Raw genomic sequence first — 19,191 nt, forward strand, 5'->3', positions numbered from 1 at the left:
TTAATGATTTCCGGGGAATACGTTTTCTGGAGCACCCTAATTCACTTCCGGCAAGTGGGCAGCCTGGCAACGCTGTCACAAGAACAACCAGCTGTGCGGGTTAAATTCTATTGCGCAACAGTAGAGAATCACAAAACACAAGAAGCACACACAGCCACAGACAGCCGTTCAAAATGGTAAGTAATGCAAATTGCTGCAAATGAAGTTGCTTAGCTAATCGAAAACAATTTGCCGCCAGCAAAGCCCAATTCAAAGGTTGGTGTACACATTCGGTCATCGCACCTGCAGCCAATTGCCGCTGATCGCAGCGATATCGAGCACAAAACCACCGACAATGGCCTACTCTGCCCGCCAATCCTCATCCGTGCTGGCCACGGAGTCGTCCAACAAGGGTATGATCATCCTAAACCGTCCCAAGGCGCTGAACGCCATCAATCTCGAGATGGTGCGCAAGATCTATAAGCACCTGAAAAAGTCCGAGAAGACCAAGTCGCTGATGATCATCAAGGGCACCGGCGACAAGGCCTTTTGCGCCGGCGGAGATGTTCGTGCCCTGGTCGAGGCTGGCCCCACGGACGAGTCGAAGAGCTTCTTTCGGGAGGAATACAGCACGAACGCCCTGATCGGCAACTACAAGATACCCTACATCGCCATTATCGATGGCATCACCATGGGCGGTGGCGTGGGACTGAGTGTGCACGGCCAATACCGAGTGGCCACCGATCGGACTCTGTTCGCCATGCCAGAGACGGCTATTGGCCTGTTCCCCGACGTGGGCGGCTCCTACTTTCTTCCCCGACTGCAGGGAAAGCTTGGACTCTACCTGGGACTGACAGGATATCGACTGCGTGGCGGGGATGTCTTCTACTCGGGCATTTCCACGCACTACTGTGAGAGCAGCAAGATCCCTGAACTCGAGACGGCGCTGCTCAACTGTCCGGATGCGGATGATGTGCCAGAGCTGCTCCAGAAATTCCATTCCACTCCAGAGAAACCCTTTTCGCTGCAACCCGTGCTGGAACAGATCAACAAAAACTTCTCGGCGGACTCGGTGGAGGGCATTTTGGAGAACCTCCAAAATGACGGCAGCGAATGGGCCAAAAAGACGCTTGAGGTGAGCAGTTCACAGTGATAAGAAAACAATCAGATGTTAATTGGCTGGGGAAATCAACACTTGGCGCGCTTTTAGCGCCTAATATTTGATCTGTTCCCAGCTTATTAGCGGTGTTTGAGATGTAGCACGATTTCGCATAACTGGCACACATAAATTATCGCTTGTTCGTCTTTTTTTTAGACCCTCTCTAAGATGTCTCCCACCTCGATGAAGGTCACTTTCCGCCAACTGGAGCTCGGCTCGCAGCTGTCGCTGGCTCAGTGCCTCATCATGGAGTACCGTCTGGCCGTCCGTCATCTGGAGTGCAGCGACTTTAAGGAGGGAGTGCGCGCCCTTCTCATCGACAAGGATCAGAAGCCGCAGTGGCAGCCAACCCAGCTGGCCGATGTCACCGAGGAACATGTGCAATGGTTCTTCCGCAAACTGCCGGACACTGAGGAACTCAAGCTGTAATGTAGCAGGCCTAGTTGTGTTTTTGTTTGAGCGTGCCAATCCTATTTGTCTTCCGTTACGCCGCTCATTTTTATGCACACACTTATGAACACCTTTGTATATAACTTTGCAAGCTTGAGTTATGTTATGCATGGTTCCTTGCCTGCCTTTTTTTTGCAATATTTGTTATCTTTACTTTTACAGTTATATGGCCATATTTTGACGACTGCTGTCGCTTAATTATCCGCAATCTCTTCTCTGTTTCATTCCAACAGCGACTAACTTCGAGGGAAATCCTTGCAACCGTCTGTATTTACCAATAACGATCGTGAAATTCAATGCATTTATATATGATATACATATATGCCTATATATATTATATACAATTCGTAGTCCTAATACAATCAGTAATTGTGCCTAAAGAATCGTTAGAATTCGTTTAACAAGAATAAAGTGAAGTGTATATGTTTAATAACTGTTCGTTGTTAGCGTCTAAGAACTGTTGTCCTTTAGCTTGATGCTGTCCTCCACCATGTTGGTCAGCTCGACCAGCTTGTCTATCTGCGTGGCCTGGAAGTTTAGTTTGCCGAGCTCTTGCTTCCATGATGTGACATCCACACGCAGCTGGACGCGAATCTTGTCATCGTCGGACATCACAGTTGAACTTCCTGCCGACGCCGTGGCGGATCCGCCACTTTTTACATTCCGTAATCGGCGTAAGGACTCTTCTGTTTTCTGCACTGAAGTGAGCACATCACTTACCACATTAAAGTACCTAAAAAGAGAATCAGATCACAGTTAGTGCAAATCCTAATGGGCGGATTAAAACTTACGCTTTGGTAATTTGACTGGCAACCTCCGACAGAATCTGTTCCACCACCAGTGTGCCCAGCTGGGATTCATGCTGCTGGGCAAATGACTTCAGAGGCCGAAGCATTTGTTCCACGTAGCCCGAGCAACGGGAGGGAACCTCTCGATTGGTTTTGCGATACAAACGCGGCAAGTCGTTCACCTGCCGTACGTTCTCCGTCTCGCACTCTGCGATGAGCAGCTTCACCAAGGTCTGTTGTATGCTGGTCAAATGCGTTCCCAGAGTGTCGGCCAAGGCAACCATAGATTTGGCCAGGACATCATTGAAAATCATTGTACGTTGTTCAGTGGGCACGGATTGAACAATCAACTGTTGAAGATCAGGCAGATAGGCGTCCAGTTTTCGGATATCTGCATGCAAAGCAATGAGCAACTGGTTCCGGGTGTAAGATCTCGTAAAGTTAGTGCCCTTTGACACAGAGATGGCATCTGTGATCCAACGGGAAAGACGGAGCACTATCTGTACATTGAGCTTGTAGAATTTGGGAAACACCTCAGGCAGGTATACTCCCTCAGCCCAGCACCGCGTCATGGCCTCTTTGGCAGCATTAAATGGCGTTAATTTGTAGTCATTTGCACCGAGATTGTTTTTCAAAGTGTCGTCCTGCAGTACAGGCTCCAACTTGGCTTCGAATTGACCCGCAATTTCCTGGATGTAATAAAAACAGTGGTAAGAACTAAACGATGGCTGTAAAATTTGTACCATACCTGAAAGCATATCTGGAAGTAAACTGGGAGATTCCAGCGGGCCTCGAAACTCTTTGTTTGCTTGTGCTGGCGATAGAGAGTCACCGCCTGCTCTCCAGAGCTGGTCAACAGCTCCTCTATTTTACTCAGAAAGTCGCGGGTGCATTTGTATTTTACATAGAACACCTCAGAGTTGCCGGGAGCGAAAATGGAGTTCATGTGAAGTTCAAGCCGCGCCTCCACATCGGCCCAGTAGCTGTTCACCACGAAGTTAAAGCCTGGAAACTTGTCGGAGTAGAGCGTGAGGCGAAGCAAGTCGGTCATGTGCAGCGAAATAAAATTGAGGATCTTGCTGTATATGCCAGCCAGGCCCTGAGGCGAGTTCTGGAGCTGCTGTTCCCCAATGGCGCCGGTCATGTAGGGTGCTACGACATCCTCGCGAAAGACACGTTCTGCTTGGGCACAGGCATTCAGTGTTATGTAGATGCGCAAGCAGCGCTCCAACGGCTCCGGTGCAGAGTTGCGAGTCTGGCCGAGGGCGTCATTGAAGAAGCGTCGCAGATGCTGATGCAGCTGCTCCTCTAGCGACTGGATCTTGGCCTGCTGTTCGGCATTCAAGTGCTTGGAGCAGTGCTTCTCGTGGAACTTTAACTGAATCAAGTCTAGGGCAGCCCGCTCCAGGTCCACGGCTTTAATGGGCTGGTCCTCGCAAAGTTTGCGGTCGATTAGGTCCTGGAGCTTGCTGATGGTTTCGTAGACCTTCTTCAGGCTCTGCAGACCACCCTTAAATTCGCGTAGCTGTCGCTTCTCTTCTAATTGGGCCCGCAGTTCGGTCACGTTCTCGTCGATCAGGCCGTGGATGCTCTCGATGTCGCTGCGGAATTGCTCCAGCGGCCTCTGAATGGTCTCTATAGACTGATCCAGGCCCACCAGGTTCGCACTAAGATTTACAAAGTCCGCGTAATCCTCGTTGATTAAATCGATCATCGCCGCCCTTAAGCCTTTTAAGTAAAGTCCCAGGTTGTCGCGCAGCTGCTCCAGACTAGGCGCATTGCGGTTCTTGTGCAGGAACTCGTCTACCGAAAAGTTGGCCTGTTTGGAAATATTAGCACGGGAAACACAAATCTAGACAGGATTGCTCACCTTCATAAACTCATTCTTGTCGAAGCACAACTTTTCCGCCGTGCTGGTCGAGCCGGCCGTCAGATGTGCCGACTTCTTAACGGGATCATGCATTGCTTTTGTCTGAAATCCTATTTTATTAATTATAACCAATTTTGCCACGAAAGTGAATAAACACAAAACGCAGTGCTGTTAAATGTTAGCCGGCCGTAAGCGTTGCCAACACTGCGAGGTCAAAAGTGTTTACTAACACTATAGAAAGCCGACAAACAAATTGTTTACAAAAAAAACTTACGCGAAAAAACTGAACTTACTAGCCATTTAATCGTAATTAAGTAGTCGTGTTCGAAAAATCAAGTAAACCTCTTGTTATGCCGAAGAACGGAAGTGCTGGTCACCGGAACAATGCTCCCAGGAAACGCCAAACGCCAGCGGTGCAACTGGATGGAGAAAATCCCAATTGTCCAGGCTTTTCGCAACTACTCCAATGAACTGACCATGAAACATGATCGCCACGAACGGATCGTCAAGCTGAGTCGCGACATCACCATAGAGTCTAAGCGGATCATCTTCCTGCTGCACTCAATCGATTCGCGTAAGCAGAACAAGGAGAAGGTTTTGGAGGAGGCGCGTCAGCGGCTGACCAAGTTGATCGAGGTGAACTTTAGGGCCGTGGCCCTGGAGCTGCGCGACCAGGATGTCTACCAGTTCCGAGCCGCGTACTCACCTGGCTTGCAGGAATTCATCGAAGCATACACCTATATGGAGTACCTGTGCTACGAGGACGGGGAAGGCGAGAATGGAACCAAAAGCGTTTCCGACTGGCAGGCCATCCAGGCGGTGATGCAGTACGTCGAGGAGAGCAGCAAGCCTAAGGAGGAACCAACGGATGGCGAAGAATTGGAGGTGGTGGCTCTTGCCGAGGAGGAAATCCCCAAGAAGTTTCAGTTCTTCGTGGACCCTACTGAGTATATTCTGGGACTGTCTGATCTTACTGGAGAACTGATGCGTCGCTGCGTCAATTCACTGGGCAGCGGGGATACTGACACCTGTTTGGAGACCTGCAAGACCTTGCAGCACTTTTACACTGGGTAAATAAAATAGTTCCCATAATATATTCAGAGCTAATTTCCATTCCTTTTCAGTTACATCAGTCTGAATTGCCAGAGAGCCCGGGAACTATGGCGCAAGATCACCACTATGAGGCAGAGCGTCCTCAAGGCCGAGAATGTCTGCTACAATGTGAAAGTACGCGGCGGTGAGGCTGCCAAATGGGGTGCCACCTTTGACCAAAAACCAGCTGAAGATGTGGATGAGGGCTTCTACTAAGCAAACTTCATAGGCATAAGTTCACAACAAACGAATATATATATTAAACCAATTATTTGGTAAATGGAACGTTCGGTCCAGGTTAACAATGAACGTGAATGTGTAGTCTAATCGTAATCATCGCTATTTATGCGCTGGCTTTCAAACTCCAGTTCATCATCCTCATCTTCGTCTATATCCGCGCCTGGGCGATAGTCCGCATCGTTGTCATTATCGCCTCCGAAGGGATCCTCGTCCTCATCTGTCCCAGAGTCGTCGTCATTCTGCCGTTGGGCTCGTCGTTGCCGCAGACGATTGCGGATATTATGGGCGGAATTGACTAGAGTCACTTTTAGCCATCTTGAAGCCAGAGCAATTGAAGCGTCCTACTTACAATCCGACGGATGGGCGTGCTCCTGAAAATGAACTGGATTGCGTCGATAGCAGGCGTTACCGTAGGGACAAGCGGGAGTTCCGAGCGGTGGCTCCGGGAAGTCGGGGCGGCGATAGTCCAGGTCTCCCGGATGAGCTTCAGCACTCCGATGAGCAGGATTTCGTCTGGCATTTGTAAACGAAATTGATTTAATTAAAGATATGGAAATGGCCCATTTTGTGTTACCTGTAGCAACGGATTCCAAACCGACAAGAAGTTCTAGTGCTGCTCGAGGATACAGAGGAATCGGTTGTTGCTTGTCCATTGGAGTCGGAATTGGTGGGTTCGGTTTTTACCATCGCCGCTGCAGGTGAGTTTCCATTATCTGTTGGTTCTGCTTTTACCTGAACCGCTGTATCACTGCTGGATGTTTCGGCAGACGGATCAGCCTCATCCCCTGCAACCTCATCAGCTGGCTCTGTTTTAATTTTTACAAGACTATTAGGATTTGATTCGCTTATAGTAAGGACCACAGGATCGCCCGATTTTATGCGCTTGTTTGGGCTGTTTTCAGCCTCAGAATTTTCATCGCCTCTGCCGGAGGTTTCTTCGGGGGACTTTCTTTTACTCCCACTTTCTGCATTAATTGCCACAATTTCTTTTTCGTCCATTGCACTCATTTTAAAAAAGTTTCTTCACTTGAATTTTTAAAACACTTGCATTTCACAAGAAGTAAATTTATTTTTGTAATTTGCAACACTTTACCGCGATATAGGGATGAGCTACCAGTCCCGATAGACTTTGATAAATTTTCGGTTACATATCGGTAATTTATTTGCGCCGTTGAATAATTCAAACCAAACAAATGTTTATAATAAGAACTTCACTGAGGCCATTGTTTCAGTAGTCATGTTATAATTTGTACAATTTTAAATACATATTGAATTCATATAACAAGCAAAATGCGAATACATTATATAAATATAGGATCCCGTGTATGCGTCGTGAGTAACTCCTTAGTTTGCCTAGTAGTATGTGTATATGTAATTGCTTGTGGTCCAGAGACGGATGCTCCAATCCCACGGATATCTGGATAGGTTGGAGCCTTGCTCATGGCACCTCTGAATATGTATGTATTTGAGTATGTAGTCTATGCAGCCTGATCCGCGGATTAAGAACATTGTCCTAGTCCCAGCTGGCTGCAAATTATTCGCATGGCACATTCGTGATACTGTCTTGGTCATGTCGGCTCCAGGAAAGACGGCTGGGCGGGTGCTTCGATTTCGATGGGCATTGCGTTGAAGGTAAAAGAAGCGATACGATTAAGAGGGAAAAAGATATTTTGCGGGATATGTGACAAGCGCGCCCGCACCACACCCAGGTGATCAGTCCTCCTGGTAGTCCGTCATGCACGTCCTTATTCCTATAGAGTCGTTTCGGGAACATGATTACGGCTTTGTTCGTGGTCCAACCGCAGATCAACGATCTTCTGCTCCAGTTTCCTTACGCGCAGTTGGTACTTGCGCTTGTTGTGCTCCAACATTTGACCCAGATTGCTGAATAAGATAAATCATTTATTATAAATTTAGTTTTTAAGGAAAAGTCGGATAGAAGAAAAGCTTACTGGTTGGATTTCTGCAGTTCGCGCACATTTAGATGAAGTTGCTCGTACTTCTCGTCGGAGGCCTTCTGCGAGGCGGTGACATTGGACAATAGCGTCTGGATGCGACTCTTTAGCTCCGTTTCCCGCGTCAATGCCTCCACCAACTGCTGCTCCGTGAGGGCCGCGTGCTCCGCTTCCGAATAGGAGACCCGGTTGCTGGCCTGCAGCTGTTTTAGGGCTTCGTGGAGTATACCTACGCGTTCGTTGGCATTCTGCCGCTCCTGCTCGGCCTCTTCCATTTTACTTTTCAACTGAAGATTGGAATCCCGCAGTTCCATAAGTTCCTGCATGATAACGGCCGTTTCTAAATCGATGGGTGACTTCTTGTCCTCGTCGCGCAGCTCGTGCTCCTTTTCCAATGCCAGACGCTTCTTTTCGTATATGTCGCTAAATGGGGATTCTAGACTGACGATGGTGTGCTGGACGCTTGAGCGGCGACCCTTCAACTTGGAAACGTGGTAGCGCAGGCGATTATCGTCGTCGGAACACCAGGAACGTCCAATTTTGGGGGCATCCTCCGGGCCGAGGTTGATGTTGTGCTGCCACGGTCCCAAACTATTCTCACACACGTTTTTCTCGCTGTCCAGACGAGCGAGCAGATGCCTGGCCACCGCCTCCACTGATCGGCGGCTCTCCTCCGCCGCTGCTGATTTCTCGCCCAGGAGAGCCAACCTAAAAGGGATCTTATATAGAAAATGGGACTCAGAGTAAGGAGAATCTTAGCTGGACTTACTTGCTTTCCAACAGAGCTAGCATTACGTCGTAGGCTTCGATGGCGCGATCGCTACAGTTTAGCGCCAACTGCAAGGCAACCGCATTAGACTCGTATTTGCCGCATAGCAGATACAGGTGCTCTGTGTGCTCTTTGCACTCGTCCAGAGTCAATGCCAACATGGTGTTGCGCATCTCCAAGTGATCCACTCGACGCTGCAATCGCTCCAATTCCTTACTCAGTTGCAGGGGCTCCATGAAGCTTTCCATGAACAGGTTCTGCTCCTTCAGCTCACACACCAAATGCTCCACTAGGTTGATGTGCTTTAAAGGGATACGATTTTAATGGGTTATCGTTAAGATGAATGGTAAACTAACCTCGTTGCTTAACGAAGTGTGCTGCTCGGGAGATGGATCTTTACTAGATTCATGTTTACTGGCGCATCGCAACTTAACCCGTTCCGCCATTTTCGGCACGGCGGGAACTCGTTTCTGCGGGCTGGTTAAGGAAACACAAGCTGGAAAAGGTAAATTTTATATATGATTTTATTATGATGCTGGGATTGGGTAGGATCGGAGTACCTACCATTCAAATCATTCAGACGCTGGGCACACTCGTTGACCTCTGATTCGCAGCCAAAAAAGGACACCTTGGTCTGCTCCTCCACCACGGCAGCATCCTTTGTGGAAATTTCGGACTGGAGCAGGGCAATCTGAGCTCTCAGGTGCAGCACTTCCTCCTGCAGTGCCTCTACTTGTCCCTTATGACTGAATTCCTGGGGCTTGTGGCCAATGTTGCCCACGCTGGTGGTACTGTAGGCGCCCTCCTGATCCTCCAGTGGTTCCGTCTGGCACTCGGCATCGGGATTGGTGAGGTTAAGCTCGGAGTTGTACACAGAACCCTCCTGATAGCTTAATTCTGAAAGTGGGATTGAGACTTAAGCATTTTTGAGGACCTCTACTCACCACTGCCTTCGGGCTCCTGTTCCTCCAAAATAATTTGTTCCTGTTTGCTGCGCAGTTTCTTGCTTAACTCCGCAATGACGCAGTGCATCTCTGTGATGCGGCATTCGTGTGCCTGACTAACCACTTCCAGCCGCTTCTGGCATATCTCCCGCTCAGTGTTGCTCTCCGTGAGTTGCCTTTCCGCCTGCTGCAGTCGTTGGGTTAGTTCCCGCACCCGGTTCTCCAGCTGCTGCACCGACAGTTGCTCAACCTGGGGGAGAATCAGAAGGAAACAGGCGAATTAGAAGTTTCTAGATGGCTAGCCTTGGGGACATCACGTTTATGGGTCGTCTGGCCAGCGGATGAGCCATCAGCGTGTACTCCCAGCTGCGTCGCTTGTCGGTGGGCACCGAGGGAGTGTCGCTGCAGCATAGGCAGCTCAGGCTGCGCGGAAGCAGTTGCTCCGAAATCATGGTCCAGTGGAAAATTTCTACTGGCGATTACGTCGTCATCCGACCGTTGGTGCATCCGCGCTCTTCGCCGCTGCAGCTTGACCCTCAGCCTTCGACACGCAGCTGCGCACTGGACGTCACCCGAATTCAAAACCCCCCAAACACGCAACACTTCAAAAATCAGTACTTCTAATTGGTATTTCCAAACAGGAAATAATAATAAAATTATACAGATTTCTGCGCTATGTTATTAGATTAATAATTCTGTCATAGTTGCAAAAAGCTTTTGCCTTGATAAATTAGTTTGATTTTAATTAAATAAATTAATAGTAATTGTAATCTTTACTCTTTTAAATTTACCCTTTTAAATAAATTATTGGGCATTTTAAGAAAAAAGTTATAAAGTAAAATCAAATTAAAACTTACTTTAAGGACACTGCTTAACGCCAAAACGTTAAATACTAATTTTTAAGTTTCAAATTTATTGCACTATAATGCACCATATGTACATACATAATTTTATATTAAAATGTTAACAAATTTAAATTTCTCTGTGGAAAGGCACGTAGAATCTTAAATAGTATTAATAATTAAAAGTTTAGTTTTTGATACTAGGCGTTACAAAAACATACTTGCAGTTGAATTTTTCCCGCCATTCAATTTTGATTTTGTATTTTAAGAAGAGTTATTTTTATATAGAGTTATTTCTCTCGGTGTGCGGACAATCACTCACTTTGTTGACAATGTCTAGCGTGGAGCAGCTAGAGATGTTGTTGTCGCTTTCAGTTGTGTCCCGCTGCGTATGCTCCGGGGAGTCCAGGTCAGAGGATCCGACCAGATGTCTCCCATTTGGACCGCCACCCCGCGGGGAAATGCTCCCAAAGACGTACTCAAAATCCTCGCCAGCTCCGCTGCCTGAGTGCTTGCCCTGGAATCCGTTGGAGTCCCGCTGCTTCCCACTACGGCGCGGCACATCGGTGGATATCTTGGCCACTCGGGCCACCTGGACATCATTGGACATTTCGGACAAAGGGCGGCTGCAATGCGTCCCAACTAGAATCGGCCTTGTGTGGCCTGCTTGGTGATGACTTTTGATTGGTGCTCCATTCCCACTCTCTATGGCACTGAGTTAACTCTACATGGCACTTCCTAGACGTTTCTTAAGGCATTTTTAATTCATTAACTTGAAATTGCTCTAGTCGCGATGTTTATTGCATCCTTATCAGAAAATGTATACCCAGACAGGTGTTGGAAAAGGCGTGGGAGTGTGCTTGTGCTAACGGTATACAACACTCTCAAAAATCCTTAATCGATAACAAAAATTTATTGGGCGCTAAATTTAATCATCTCATCTTACTCTTTTGTTTGTTAACATTGTAGCTTTAATTCTGCATATTATTTATAATTTATTGGAAGCACCCTTAATTGGAAAGCTCAAAAAACGCAAAGATTATGTCATATGACACAAACAAAAAAATAATTTATCCTGTCATATAACCTGTTTTTATTGTACGCTGTTGCGATAATATACATATTTTATATCTTTTGTCAACACTGCGATATGATTCCATCTATTTCTTTGGGAGTCCTCAATTGAACTAGTATTTTTCTAAGGAATAGCAGCCAGATTCTCGGCCCGTATCGTCACCATAGCCTCGTAGTCCCGCATGTCCAGTTCGTGGAGTGCCTTATGGACCAGAGTTGCCAGGTGAGGGGGCAAATCCTTCAGATCCTCCATCCGTTCTCGGGCCACGGCGCTGGAAATGCGCGGTGTGCCGGTGCAGCGACTGCTGAGACCGCAGTTTCCCGAATCTGTTGTGGCGGACGAAGACTTCTGGAAGTCATCTGGCTGGACATCCACCCCATACACAGACGAATCCACAGACTCGGTCGAAAGCGACGACATTCCATCGTCCGAGTGCAGGACTTCGGCTGACTTGTGCTTCTCAGAATCTCCAGGATCCGGTGTAATGACGACACCTTCGTTATCTGGAGCAATGGACGGAGTGCTGCTGATGTCGGCATCATCTACCATGGCGGCGCAATAGCCATTGAGAAGCAGCTGGGAGGGTGCATAGCCGTAGTCCTCGTCCTCCTCCTGACCCCCTGTGTTCTCCTCGTTTTCCGAAAGGAGCTGCTGCCATCTCTGCTCTAGCTCGGTCATCTTGCCAGCCAGTATTCTGTGAGATTTATAGTATGTATAATATAAACTTAAAATTCTATACTTGTTCCCTATAATGTTACTTGTTAGTCTTCTTCTGATGTGAGAGTGCCAAGTTCTTGTCGTTCAGGTTGTCCAGCAAAGCCAGACATAAAGATTTTAGGTCGCTTAAGCTCTCTGTTTTTTGGGGCAGATCGATACCACTTTCCAGGATTGATTTAACTAAGTGGAGTAGACATTATTTAAGGGGAAATAGTCTGGCACTTTTATAAATACTCACCTTGTCGGGGGCTAAGTATGGTGTCTTCATTTGTGCCGCCACCTCCAAGTTTAACAATCCCCTTTTTTCGTTTCGGATCTAACATGGCCTGGTACGGTAAAAATAGTGAACATTAGTAAACACATCGGATGAACTTTTTTTAGTTTTTTATAGAAGGAAATTGTGTCTTAAATTTGTACTTTAATTAGGATTGTAATCTATTTTGTGAAATAAATCATTCATTGATTATGAAGTGTGCCGCAAGATAGTACCTTGTACTTCGTAATGCTCTGTTTGGTCAGTTCCAGTTCGCTATCTTGGATCTTAACACGTTCATGCAGGTACTTGTTCTCTAGCAACACACCATCGATGTCCAAAAGCTAAGGATTAACCAAATTGTAATAAGTACCATTTTTCAAACCCTTTATACTCACTCTCGGGTGCGTTTTCTTGGCCCTGAGGGCCACAAATAGCTCGTGATTGAGGCGATGTGCCTTGCACTTGTAGGCATCCCTCTCGGTGATCAGCTCCTCCTTCTCATCGATGACCGCCTTTAGATCGAAGGCGAGCTGGGCATTCCGCTTCTTAAGTCCCTCCAAATGGCAAATGAAATTGGCCCGCTCCCGTCGCCACTGCAGCTCATCCTTGTTGCAGGCGGCATTCTCGCTGGTCATCGCCTGTACGCGAGATTTGTTGCTGGCCTCCGTCTCACGGATAAGTTCCATGTCGCCCTGGAGTTCGTTGAGCCTCTGCCTCAATGCCTCCACCTCGGTACTGAGCTTGAGGTTCTGCTCCCGCGTCTCGTGGAGCAGGGCAGCCAGGCTGGAGTTCTCACTGAGTGCTCCACATCCACCGACGGCCAGAAGTTCACTATTACTCTTGAGCGCCGAGTAACGCAGCTGCAGGGTCTCCGCCACCAGCTTGTACTGGTCCCGTTCCACGCGGAACTGCTCCAGCTCCTGGCGCAGAATCCTCAGAGCCTCCACCTTGCTCTGCAGCTTCCTGTGCACCGCCGAGGTCTGCAAGGGTGGGTCAGACAAGTTACTTAGCTAGCTTGAGGGTGGTGCAGACTCACCTCCATATTGTACGCGGCCATATGCTGACCGAATCCATGATGAATTGACTCCTCGTCAAAGTCCATGACAAATGGTTCAGTTGGTTTTCCGTACGTCGAGCTTTCGTTGTTGACATTGACAGTGAATGGAAATTGGGGGCTGTCCGGAACCAGCTGTATCACAATTTCTCGGACTCCAAGGACTTCATTTGGCCAAACACACAGCTCGAGTCAATCAATTTTTACTTGCGCCTGCGCGGTACGCCCCATAACGTATGCTACAAATGTTTGCACCTCGATTCTTATCGATATGCTTCTTTAGCACTTATTTGAAAAATAATTTTAACTTTTAGGCAACGTTTATTTAAATATTTTTTAAAATCTAGTGAAAGTTTTGTTGTCAAAGATTTTTAAAATGTTGATTTTTTGTAATAAATACATAACATTTTTTACACTCTAATCGATTGACTTTAGATTAAAGATTAAAAATTGAATTCAATATAAATTTAGTTATATTATTTTATTCAGAAAGAGATAAATAGGGATTTTCGGGGATAGAGGTCAGATGGGACCTAACTATTTTATGCTCACTACAGGGCCTTTGACGCTCGCACATCGCACTCAGCACTTGTCTGCAAACTGTTTTTACATCTGAATTTGACGCTATTTTCAGGTCCAGCCTTTCAACCAGCCTTAAAATACATTTTACTGGAAAATAAACTAAATTAGCGATCTCTGCCACTGCAATAAGCAAATTTATACCTTTAAAAACAATCTCCTGGTGTTTATCCGGATCGGGATACAGCTTCATCGTCTTTTTAAGCTCCTGACCACCTTTCTGCCGATCCAAGTCTTTCCTGAGTAAGCTAAGCAAACTACTCCTTTTCCTGTGCAATTTCACCAAGTCCTGGTTTTTTTCATTCATTTGTGGAAAGATGTGCGACTTGCATTGCGTCCAACATATCTCTCTGATGTTGGTCACCTTGCAGGTCCTACGTAAATGACACCTCCTTCCACTAGAGCGATTTTTTTGACTTGGAATAGAATTAAGCTAAATTGGAATTCATTTCATGATTTCATCAAATCATAATTTCCTTACCCCATTTGCTTATCTTGGGCTTTATCTTCCAGAAGCGCCTTCATTTTTAGCTCGTTGTCCTGCAACCGTGCAATTAAACTTCGGTTGGTGGCCACCAGTTTCTTCATGCCATAAATATGGTCATTCAGCTTAAGTCTGTAAGTTTCTATTCTGTGCAATATATTTTCCGCATTGTCCAAGTGTTGATCAAAGGAATGAAGCTTTAGAGTAGATGGGTTCTCTATTGTTTCCACAATCATGCCGTTAGAGTGCATGATTATTTGATTATTTTTAGGATTTAGAATTTTAGGGGTACGACTACTTAAGTAGTAGGGAGAGATATAAGCTATTTACAAATTATATAGGCGATACCGAAGTTTATAGTCAAGAAATAAAATTAGGGCTTAGGATAAGGCTAAGAACTACGAATGATCTTCAGCGGCAGCTCATGGCATTTGCAATGGTGACCATTTTTCGCACCACGTTTGCATTGGTTCCATAGTATGGGTCCACGTCCTGTTTGCCCATGGTCACGTCGCACTCCATGCGAGTGGTGGTGGGCGCAACATAGTCCTCGCTGGCCGTGTCCATGGCGGAGGCGTGGAACTCCAGGCAGCGGCTGACCGTTAGAATCTCCTCCAGGTTAGACACCTTGATGCCGGCCCCGGGCATCACAACAAAGTCCCTGTGGTGCTTGGCTATCAGCTGCGCCAAGCAATCGACACCATCGGCTGCCGTGGGACGGAATCCACTGCTCAGCAGTCGTTTAAAGCCCAGTTCCCGCAGGAGCTGGACGTTCTCGTCCATTCGCTTCTGGTCGGTGAGATCAAAGGCACGGTGAAAGGTAACCGGTAGGCCACCCGACCCCAGCATCACCTGTCGGCACTGCTCCACATTGATGCTGCGATCCAGATTCAGGGATCCCCAAACGAATCCATCGGCGCCGTTTTCCCGCAACAAATCCATGTCCGCAATCACGGCGGACATCTCCTCGTCGCTGTAGACAAAGTCGGTGCCTCGACGCGGTCGTAGCATGCAGAAAATGGGGAGTGTAAGGGTTTCCTTCAGGGTTTTCAGAGTGCCAACAGTGGGTGTCAAGCCGCCTTCGCCCAAGGCCGAGCACAGCTCAATCCGGAATGCTCCGCCAGCCTCGGCGGCAAAAGCTGATTGTATGGAGTCCACGCACACCTCCAGCTTGATATCGCCGATATGGCCTGACATTTTGATTATCACTGATAAAAAGGATAAGTTTCAAATATAAACAAATCTAAACTACTTCAGCTGATGGTGGACCTAAGCCGATAGCAATCAGCTGATTCCACCCGGGCCATCACCAGTTACAATCGAAGCTGTCCCATAACGATATACAATTTGATGACAAACCAGTTCATTTCCAGTGTTCAGTAATTCGACAACACGAAAAAAACACTGTGCTCATTTTGTTGTGAACAATTTTTGTTAATTTTTTAATTTGATTTGCGAGGGTCGTGCGAGCGGAGCAACGGACATCGCACGGAAGTGGAATCGGAACCGGAATCCTGCAGCATGCGCCAAGACACATAGGCAGCAGTAGAAGACCAAGCGCACTTGGAGTTACCTAGAAATGACAATGGGCGAGCCAACCACGTCTCTCGTTCTGCCCGTCATACTGCGGCCCATTTTCTCCCAGGTAGGTGAAACGGAATCCGAGTCTAAACCGAACCCTTCAGCCCCGCCAGATTCGGGTCTGTTGCGTAAACCCTTGCCCTAGGTACTCGCGCTTGTAATCACTTTACCCATTTACTTGCAGCTGGAGCGACGCGACGTTGGCGCTGCCCAATCTCTGCGCTCCGCCATTCTCAAGTCGGAGCAGAATAATCCGGGCTTCTGCTATGACCTCGTGGCCACCATTGTGCGACGGGCCGATCTGAACGTAAACCTAAACGAGGCCGTGCTCCGATTGCAGGGCAACATCACGGAAGCGGACCGTAAGTAGCCACGCCAACACCTGAGTTTCAGTTTCCCGCAAACAACACCAACTCTCTATTCCCCCCTTTCATAGTCAATGAATACCGCTTGACGCGCACGGAGGAGCCCTTCCAGGAGCTAAACCGAAAGTCCGTGGCACTCAAGGTTATTCTCAGCCGCATACCCGACGAGATAAACGACAGGAAGACTTTCCTGGAGACCATCAAGTAAGGACATACTAACATAACGTAAAGTTAGATAAAGCACTATGGGTTTAAGAAGTTTTATCAAATTTAATCAAAGAGTAGAAGAACAAAGCTAAATTTATCAAATTTAATCAAAGAGTAGAAGAACCAAGCTAAATTTATCTTTTAAACTGTATTGAATTTTAAAGGTTAATACATACTTTTAGCTTACTATGAAGATGATAAATACATACAGCTTTGAGTTACAAAAGTTCTTAAATACTTAATGCCTGATTAATTAAATTTCGTTTAACTTCACAGGGAAATCGCCAGCGCCATAAAGAAACTGCTCGATGTGGTCAACGAAATCGGATCGTTCATACCGGGCGTTACGGGCAAGCAGGCAGTGGAGCAGCGCAAGAAGGAGTTTGTCAAATATTCCAAGAAGTTCAGCACAACGCTAAAAGAGTACTTCAAGGAAGGACAGTAAGTTTCAACCAGTTGCGGCTACATTCTTACTATTTACATGGGTGTTATCACACGATACGCGTCGAAGCCAAGATAGCCGGTTTCTTTAATCGGCTCATATCTGGTTTCTTATCGTTTCGGGCCAAGCGTATGGATGATGTCATGCCGTTGGCGTTCCGGGTATTGTTTGGTTTACCATTTTGCGGCGGAGATTTTCTGGGCGGGGGTCTAGCGACATACCCCCCTAGTTTAAATTGTAAATCACATCCAAATTGCTTCGATTAGGCTTTGATGGCTATTAAAGTTGACCTTTTTGCCTAATCGGTTACAAATTGTATCATTAGTTTACCATTTTGCATCAAGGAGTCCACCCAATGGCTAACCAATTACTATTTATTTTGTTCTATTTTCAGACCGAATGCAGTATTCATAAGTGCACTTTTTCTAATACGGCAAACGAATCAAATAATGCTGACAGTTAAGAGTAAATGCGAGTAGAAAATTAAATCCTTTAATTATGGCAAATTTTAGTGGCATTTTAATTTTACGTTTTAATAACCATTTAACCACACACAAATCAAATAAACCCAAAAGAGAACACACACTTAAATATCCAATCGCCCGATACAGCCCAAGTTAAATGTTTGATCGTAAATGAAAATCTGTTGTAACTAAAAATAGGCATAATTTACATCGTAAATATGTATAACAAATAATCGGACACTAAATTCTGCGAGGCCTAAGCATTGTAATTAACTAGTGAGCAAATATTTATCGAGAGATGTGTGCAAATGTTTCATTATCATTTACAATTTATTGTAAATAATTCATTCTTTTTCTGTTAACAACAACATCGGCTAGTTTGTTTTTGTTTAGGAGAGAGCGCCTACGAATAAATTTAAAATTAGTGAAAAAACGAAACAGGAAATGTATGTACTACGGGGAGAATAAAAACAAAAACGGAAGACACTTAAATTTTTAACTGTTTTTAATTGTTAGAGTTTGAAATTTAAACACTATAAATAATAATCATTTACTTAATGATATGTTCGATTTGAGAAATGCAGAAGCGAAAAACATTAGTAGCCGGCAGCACTATCAACAGGATGGAAAAAGAAATTATTTTATTTAAAAAATGTTACATGAAAAACAAACACTAAAACAAAAAAAAAGCAACAAACTCATAATGTAGACATAGCGAAAGCAAAACGACAAATAAATGTATTTATATTCCAAACTGAAAACGTTTTGTTATATTATTTACGGGAGAACTAAGCTTCGATATATTGTATTTAATTTGATAAATATCAGTTTCTGATAATCAAAAAATAGCTATTTTACTTCTTGAAACTTGCAGGAATTGAATATAGTAAGATTATTATTATTGTTAATGTCCCAACCATTTGCTCTTTCCTTGGTGCCCTCGAAATCTCTAGCTAATTCGTTTCATGGTTCAACGCCTTCATTAAATAAAAAATTATTAAACCTCCCTTTCTTTAAACTATACTGGTTCGATTAGAAATTGGGTTCCAGTTTGACAACTGCGAGAGAGGTTTGTCTATGTGAAGTCAAAATTGATCTGATCTTGCCATTTTATCTTAGTGAATATGAATAGTAATTATTTTTTTGATATTTTAAAACGGATGTTAGGGTTTTTAAGACAATGAGATATGGAAGGGATGTTAAGGACTTTTTGAATAGATAACAAGAAAGGAAAGCTAACTTCGGGCGGAGCCGAAGTTGAAATACCCTTGCAGAATATTCTGCAAATTATATTCTCCAAAATTATTCATATGATGCGTTCTTAATTCTCATAAAAAATCCCAACTTCCTAACTTTAAAAACACCAAAGTTACGGCATTTCCAATCGTTCAGTTATGTATATGGCAGCTATAGAATATAGTCGGCCGATCCTTATGAAATTTGATATGTCGGATTGATTGGGCAAAAATAAAACCCATAGAAAATCCCAACTTCCTAACTTAACAAACACTAAAGTTATGGCATTTCCGATCAATCAGTTATATGGCAGCTATAGAATATAGTCGGCCGATCCTTATGAAATTTGATATGTCGGATTGATTGGGCAAAAATAAAACCCATAGAAAATCCCAACTTCCTAACTTAACAAACACTAAAGTTATGGCATTTCGATCAATCAGTTATATGACAGCTATAGGATATAGTCGGCCGATCCTTATGAAATTTGGTACGTCGGATTGATTGGCCAAATATAATACCCATGAGAGTCCCAACTTCCTAACTTAACAAACAGCAGAGTTATGGCATTTCCGATCAATCAGTTATATGACAGCTATAGGATATAGTCGGCCGATCCTTATGAAATTTGGTACGTCGGATT

General features: G+C 45.4%; 9 protein-coding genes across 13 annotated transcripts; 3 read left to right on the forward strand and 6 right to left on the reverse strand.

Moving 5' to 3' along the window:
* Positions 1-47: 47 nt before the first annotated feature.
* Positions 48-2,021, forward strand: LOC108044692 (3-hydroxyisobutyryl-CoA hydrolase, mitochondrial). Of its 2 annotated transcripts, XM_017123775.2 has the most exons (4): positions 48-176; positions 239-1,114; positions 1,295-1,563; positions 1,822-2,021. In XM_017123775.2, the coding sequence occupies exons 1-4, from the start codon at positions 174-176 to the stop codon at positions 1,826-1,828; spliced, it is 1,155 nt and encodes a 384-aa protein (XP_016979264.1). In that variant the 5' UTR covers positions 48-173; the 3' UTR covers positions 1,829-2,021. The 2 variants fall into 2 exon arrangements, with proteins under 2 accessions (XP_016979264.1, XP_016979265.1); XM_017123776.2 differs by having other exon boundaries at positions 1,295-2,021.
* Positions 1,841-4,433, reverse strand: LOC108044689 (conserved oligomeric Golgi complex subunit 2). Its single transcript, XM_017123771.2, has 4 exons — positions 4,247-4,433; positions 3,125-4,195; positions 2,380-3,065; positions 1,841-2,321 (listed from the first exon to the last, which is right to left on the reverse strand). The coding sequence occupies exons 1-4, from the start codon at positions 4,337-4,339 to the stop codon at positions 2,039-2,041; spliced, it is 2,133 nt and encodes a 710-aa protein (XP_016979260.2). The 5' UTR covers positions 4,340-4,433; the 3' UTR covers positions 1,841-2,038.
* Positions 4,434-4,456: 23 nt separating this feature from the next.
* LOC108044694 (translin-associated protein X) lies at positions 4,457-5,647 on the forward strand. Its single transcript, XM_017123777.2, is given in 3 exon segments — positions 4,457-4,671; positions 4,673-5,316; positions 5,371-5,647. Coding segments are annotated over 3 exon segments (903 nt in total). The 5' UTR covers positions 4,457-4,596; the 3' UTR covers positions 5,555-5,647.
* On the reverse strand, positions 5,571-6,675 carry LOC108044695 (aprataxin and PNK-like factor). Its single transcript, XM_017123778.1, has 3 exons — positions 6,153-6,675; positions 5,928-6,091; positions 5,571-5,873 (listed from the first exon to the last, which is right to left on the reverse strand). The coding sequence occupies exons 1-3, from the start codon at positions 6,584-6,586 to the stop codon at positions 5,662-5,664; spliced, it is 810 nt and encodes a 269-aa protein (XP_016979267.1). The 5' UTR covers positions 6,587-6,675; the 3' UTR covers positions 5,571-5,661.
* A 125-nt stretch (positions 6,676-6,800) lies between these two features.
* On the reverse strand, positions 6,801-10,906 carry LOC108044688 (colorectal mutant cancer protein). Of its 3 annotated transcripts, none has more exons than XM_017123769.2 (7): positions 10,411-10,906; positions 9,250-9,496; positions 8,867-9,199; positions 8,659-8,798; positions 8,303-8,604; positions 7,531-8,241; positions 6,801-7,462 (listed from the first exon to the last, which is right to left on the reverse strand). In XM_017123769.2, the coding sequence occupies exons 1-7, from the start codon at positions 10,696-10,698 to the stop codon at positions 7,330-7,332; spliced, it is 2,154 nt and encodes a 717-aa protein (XP_016979258.2). In that variant the 5' UTR covers positions 10,699-10,906; the 3' UTR covers positions 6,801-7,329. The 3 variants fall into 3 exon arrangements, with proteins under 3 accessions (XP_016979258.2, XP_016979257.2, XP_016979259.2); XM_017123768.2 differs by having other exon boundaries at positions 9,247-9,496; XM_017123770.2 differs by lacking the exon at positions 10,411-10,906 and adding an exon at positions 9,564-9,772 and having other exon boundaries at positions 9,247-9,496.
* Positions 10,907-11,157: 251 nt separating this feature from the next.
* On the reverse strand, positions 11,158-13,386 carry LOC108044683 (coiled-coil domain-containing protein 149). Of its 2 annotated transcripts, XM_017123758.1 has the most exons (6): positions 13,173-13,386; positions 12,532-13,116; positions 12,370-12,477; positions 12,119-12,206; positions 11,922-12,060; positions 11,158-11,857 (listed from the first exon to the last, which is right to left on the reverse strand). In XM_017123758.1, the coding sequence occupies exons 1-6, from the start codon at positions 13,236-13,238 to the stop codon at positions 11,287-11,289; spliced, it is 1,557 nt and encodes a 518-aa protein (XP_016979247.1). In that variant the 5' UTR covers positions 13,239-13,386; the 3' UTR covers positions 11,158-11,286. The 2 variants fall into 2 exon arrangements, with proteins under 2 accessions (XP_016979247.1, XP_016979248.1); XM_017123759.1 differs by lacking the exon at positions 12,370-12,477.
* Positions 13,387-13,658: 272 nt separating this feature from the next.
* Positions 13,659-14,504, reverse strand: LOC108044719. Its single transcript, XM_044458658.1, has 3 exons — positions 14,251-14,504; positions 13,914-14,185; positions 13,659-13,859 (listed from the first exon to the last, which is right to left on the reverse strand). Exons 1-3 carry the CDS (start codon positions 14,502-14,504, stop codon positions 13,672-13,674), a joined length of 714 nt encoding a protein of 237 aa, XP_044314593.1. The 3' UTR covers positions 13,659-13,671.
* On the reverse strand, positions 14,452-15,545 carry LOC108044682 (copper homeostasis protein cutC homolog). Its single transcript, XM_017123757.2, has one exon. The coding sequence runs from the start codon at positions 15,448-15,450 to the stop codon at positions 14,665-14,667; it is 786 nt and encodes a 261-aa protein (XP_016979246.2). The 5' UTR covers positions 15,451-15,545; the 3' UTR covers positions 14,452-14,664.
* Positions 15,546-15,609: 64 nt separating this feature from the next.
* LOC108044720 (programmed cell death protein 10) lies at positions 15,610-17,354 on the forward strand. Its single transcript, XM_017123822.2, has 5 exons — positions 15,610-15,898; positions 16,019-16,196; positions 16,271-16,403; positions 16,683-16,847; positions 17,243-17,354. The coding sequence occupies exons 1-5, from the start codon at positions 15,833-15,835 to the stop codon at positions 17,325-17,327; spliced, it is 627 nt and encodes a 208-aa protein (XP_016979311.1). The 5' UTR covers positions 15,610-15,832; the 3' UTR covers positions 17,328-17,354.
* The last annotated feature ends 1,837 nt before the right edge of the window (positions 17,355-19,191 follow it).

This window comes from Drosophila rhopaloa, unplaced genomic scaffold (genome assembly GCF_018152115.1).
Source record: "Drosophila rhopaloa isolate 14029-0021.01 unplaced genomic scaffold, ASM1815211v1 contig_167, whole genome shotgun sequence".
Lineage (NCBI taxonomy): Eukaryota > Metazoa > Arthropoda > Insecta > Diptera > Drosophilidae > Drosophila > Drosophila rhopaloa.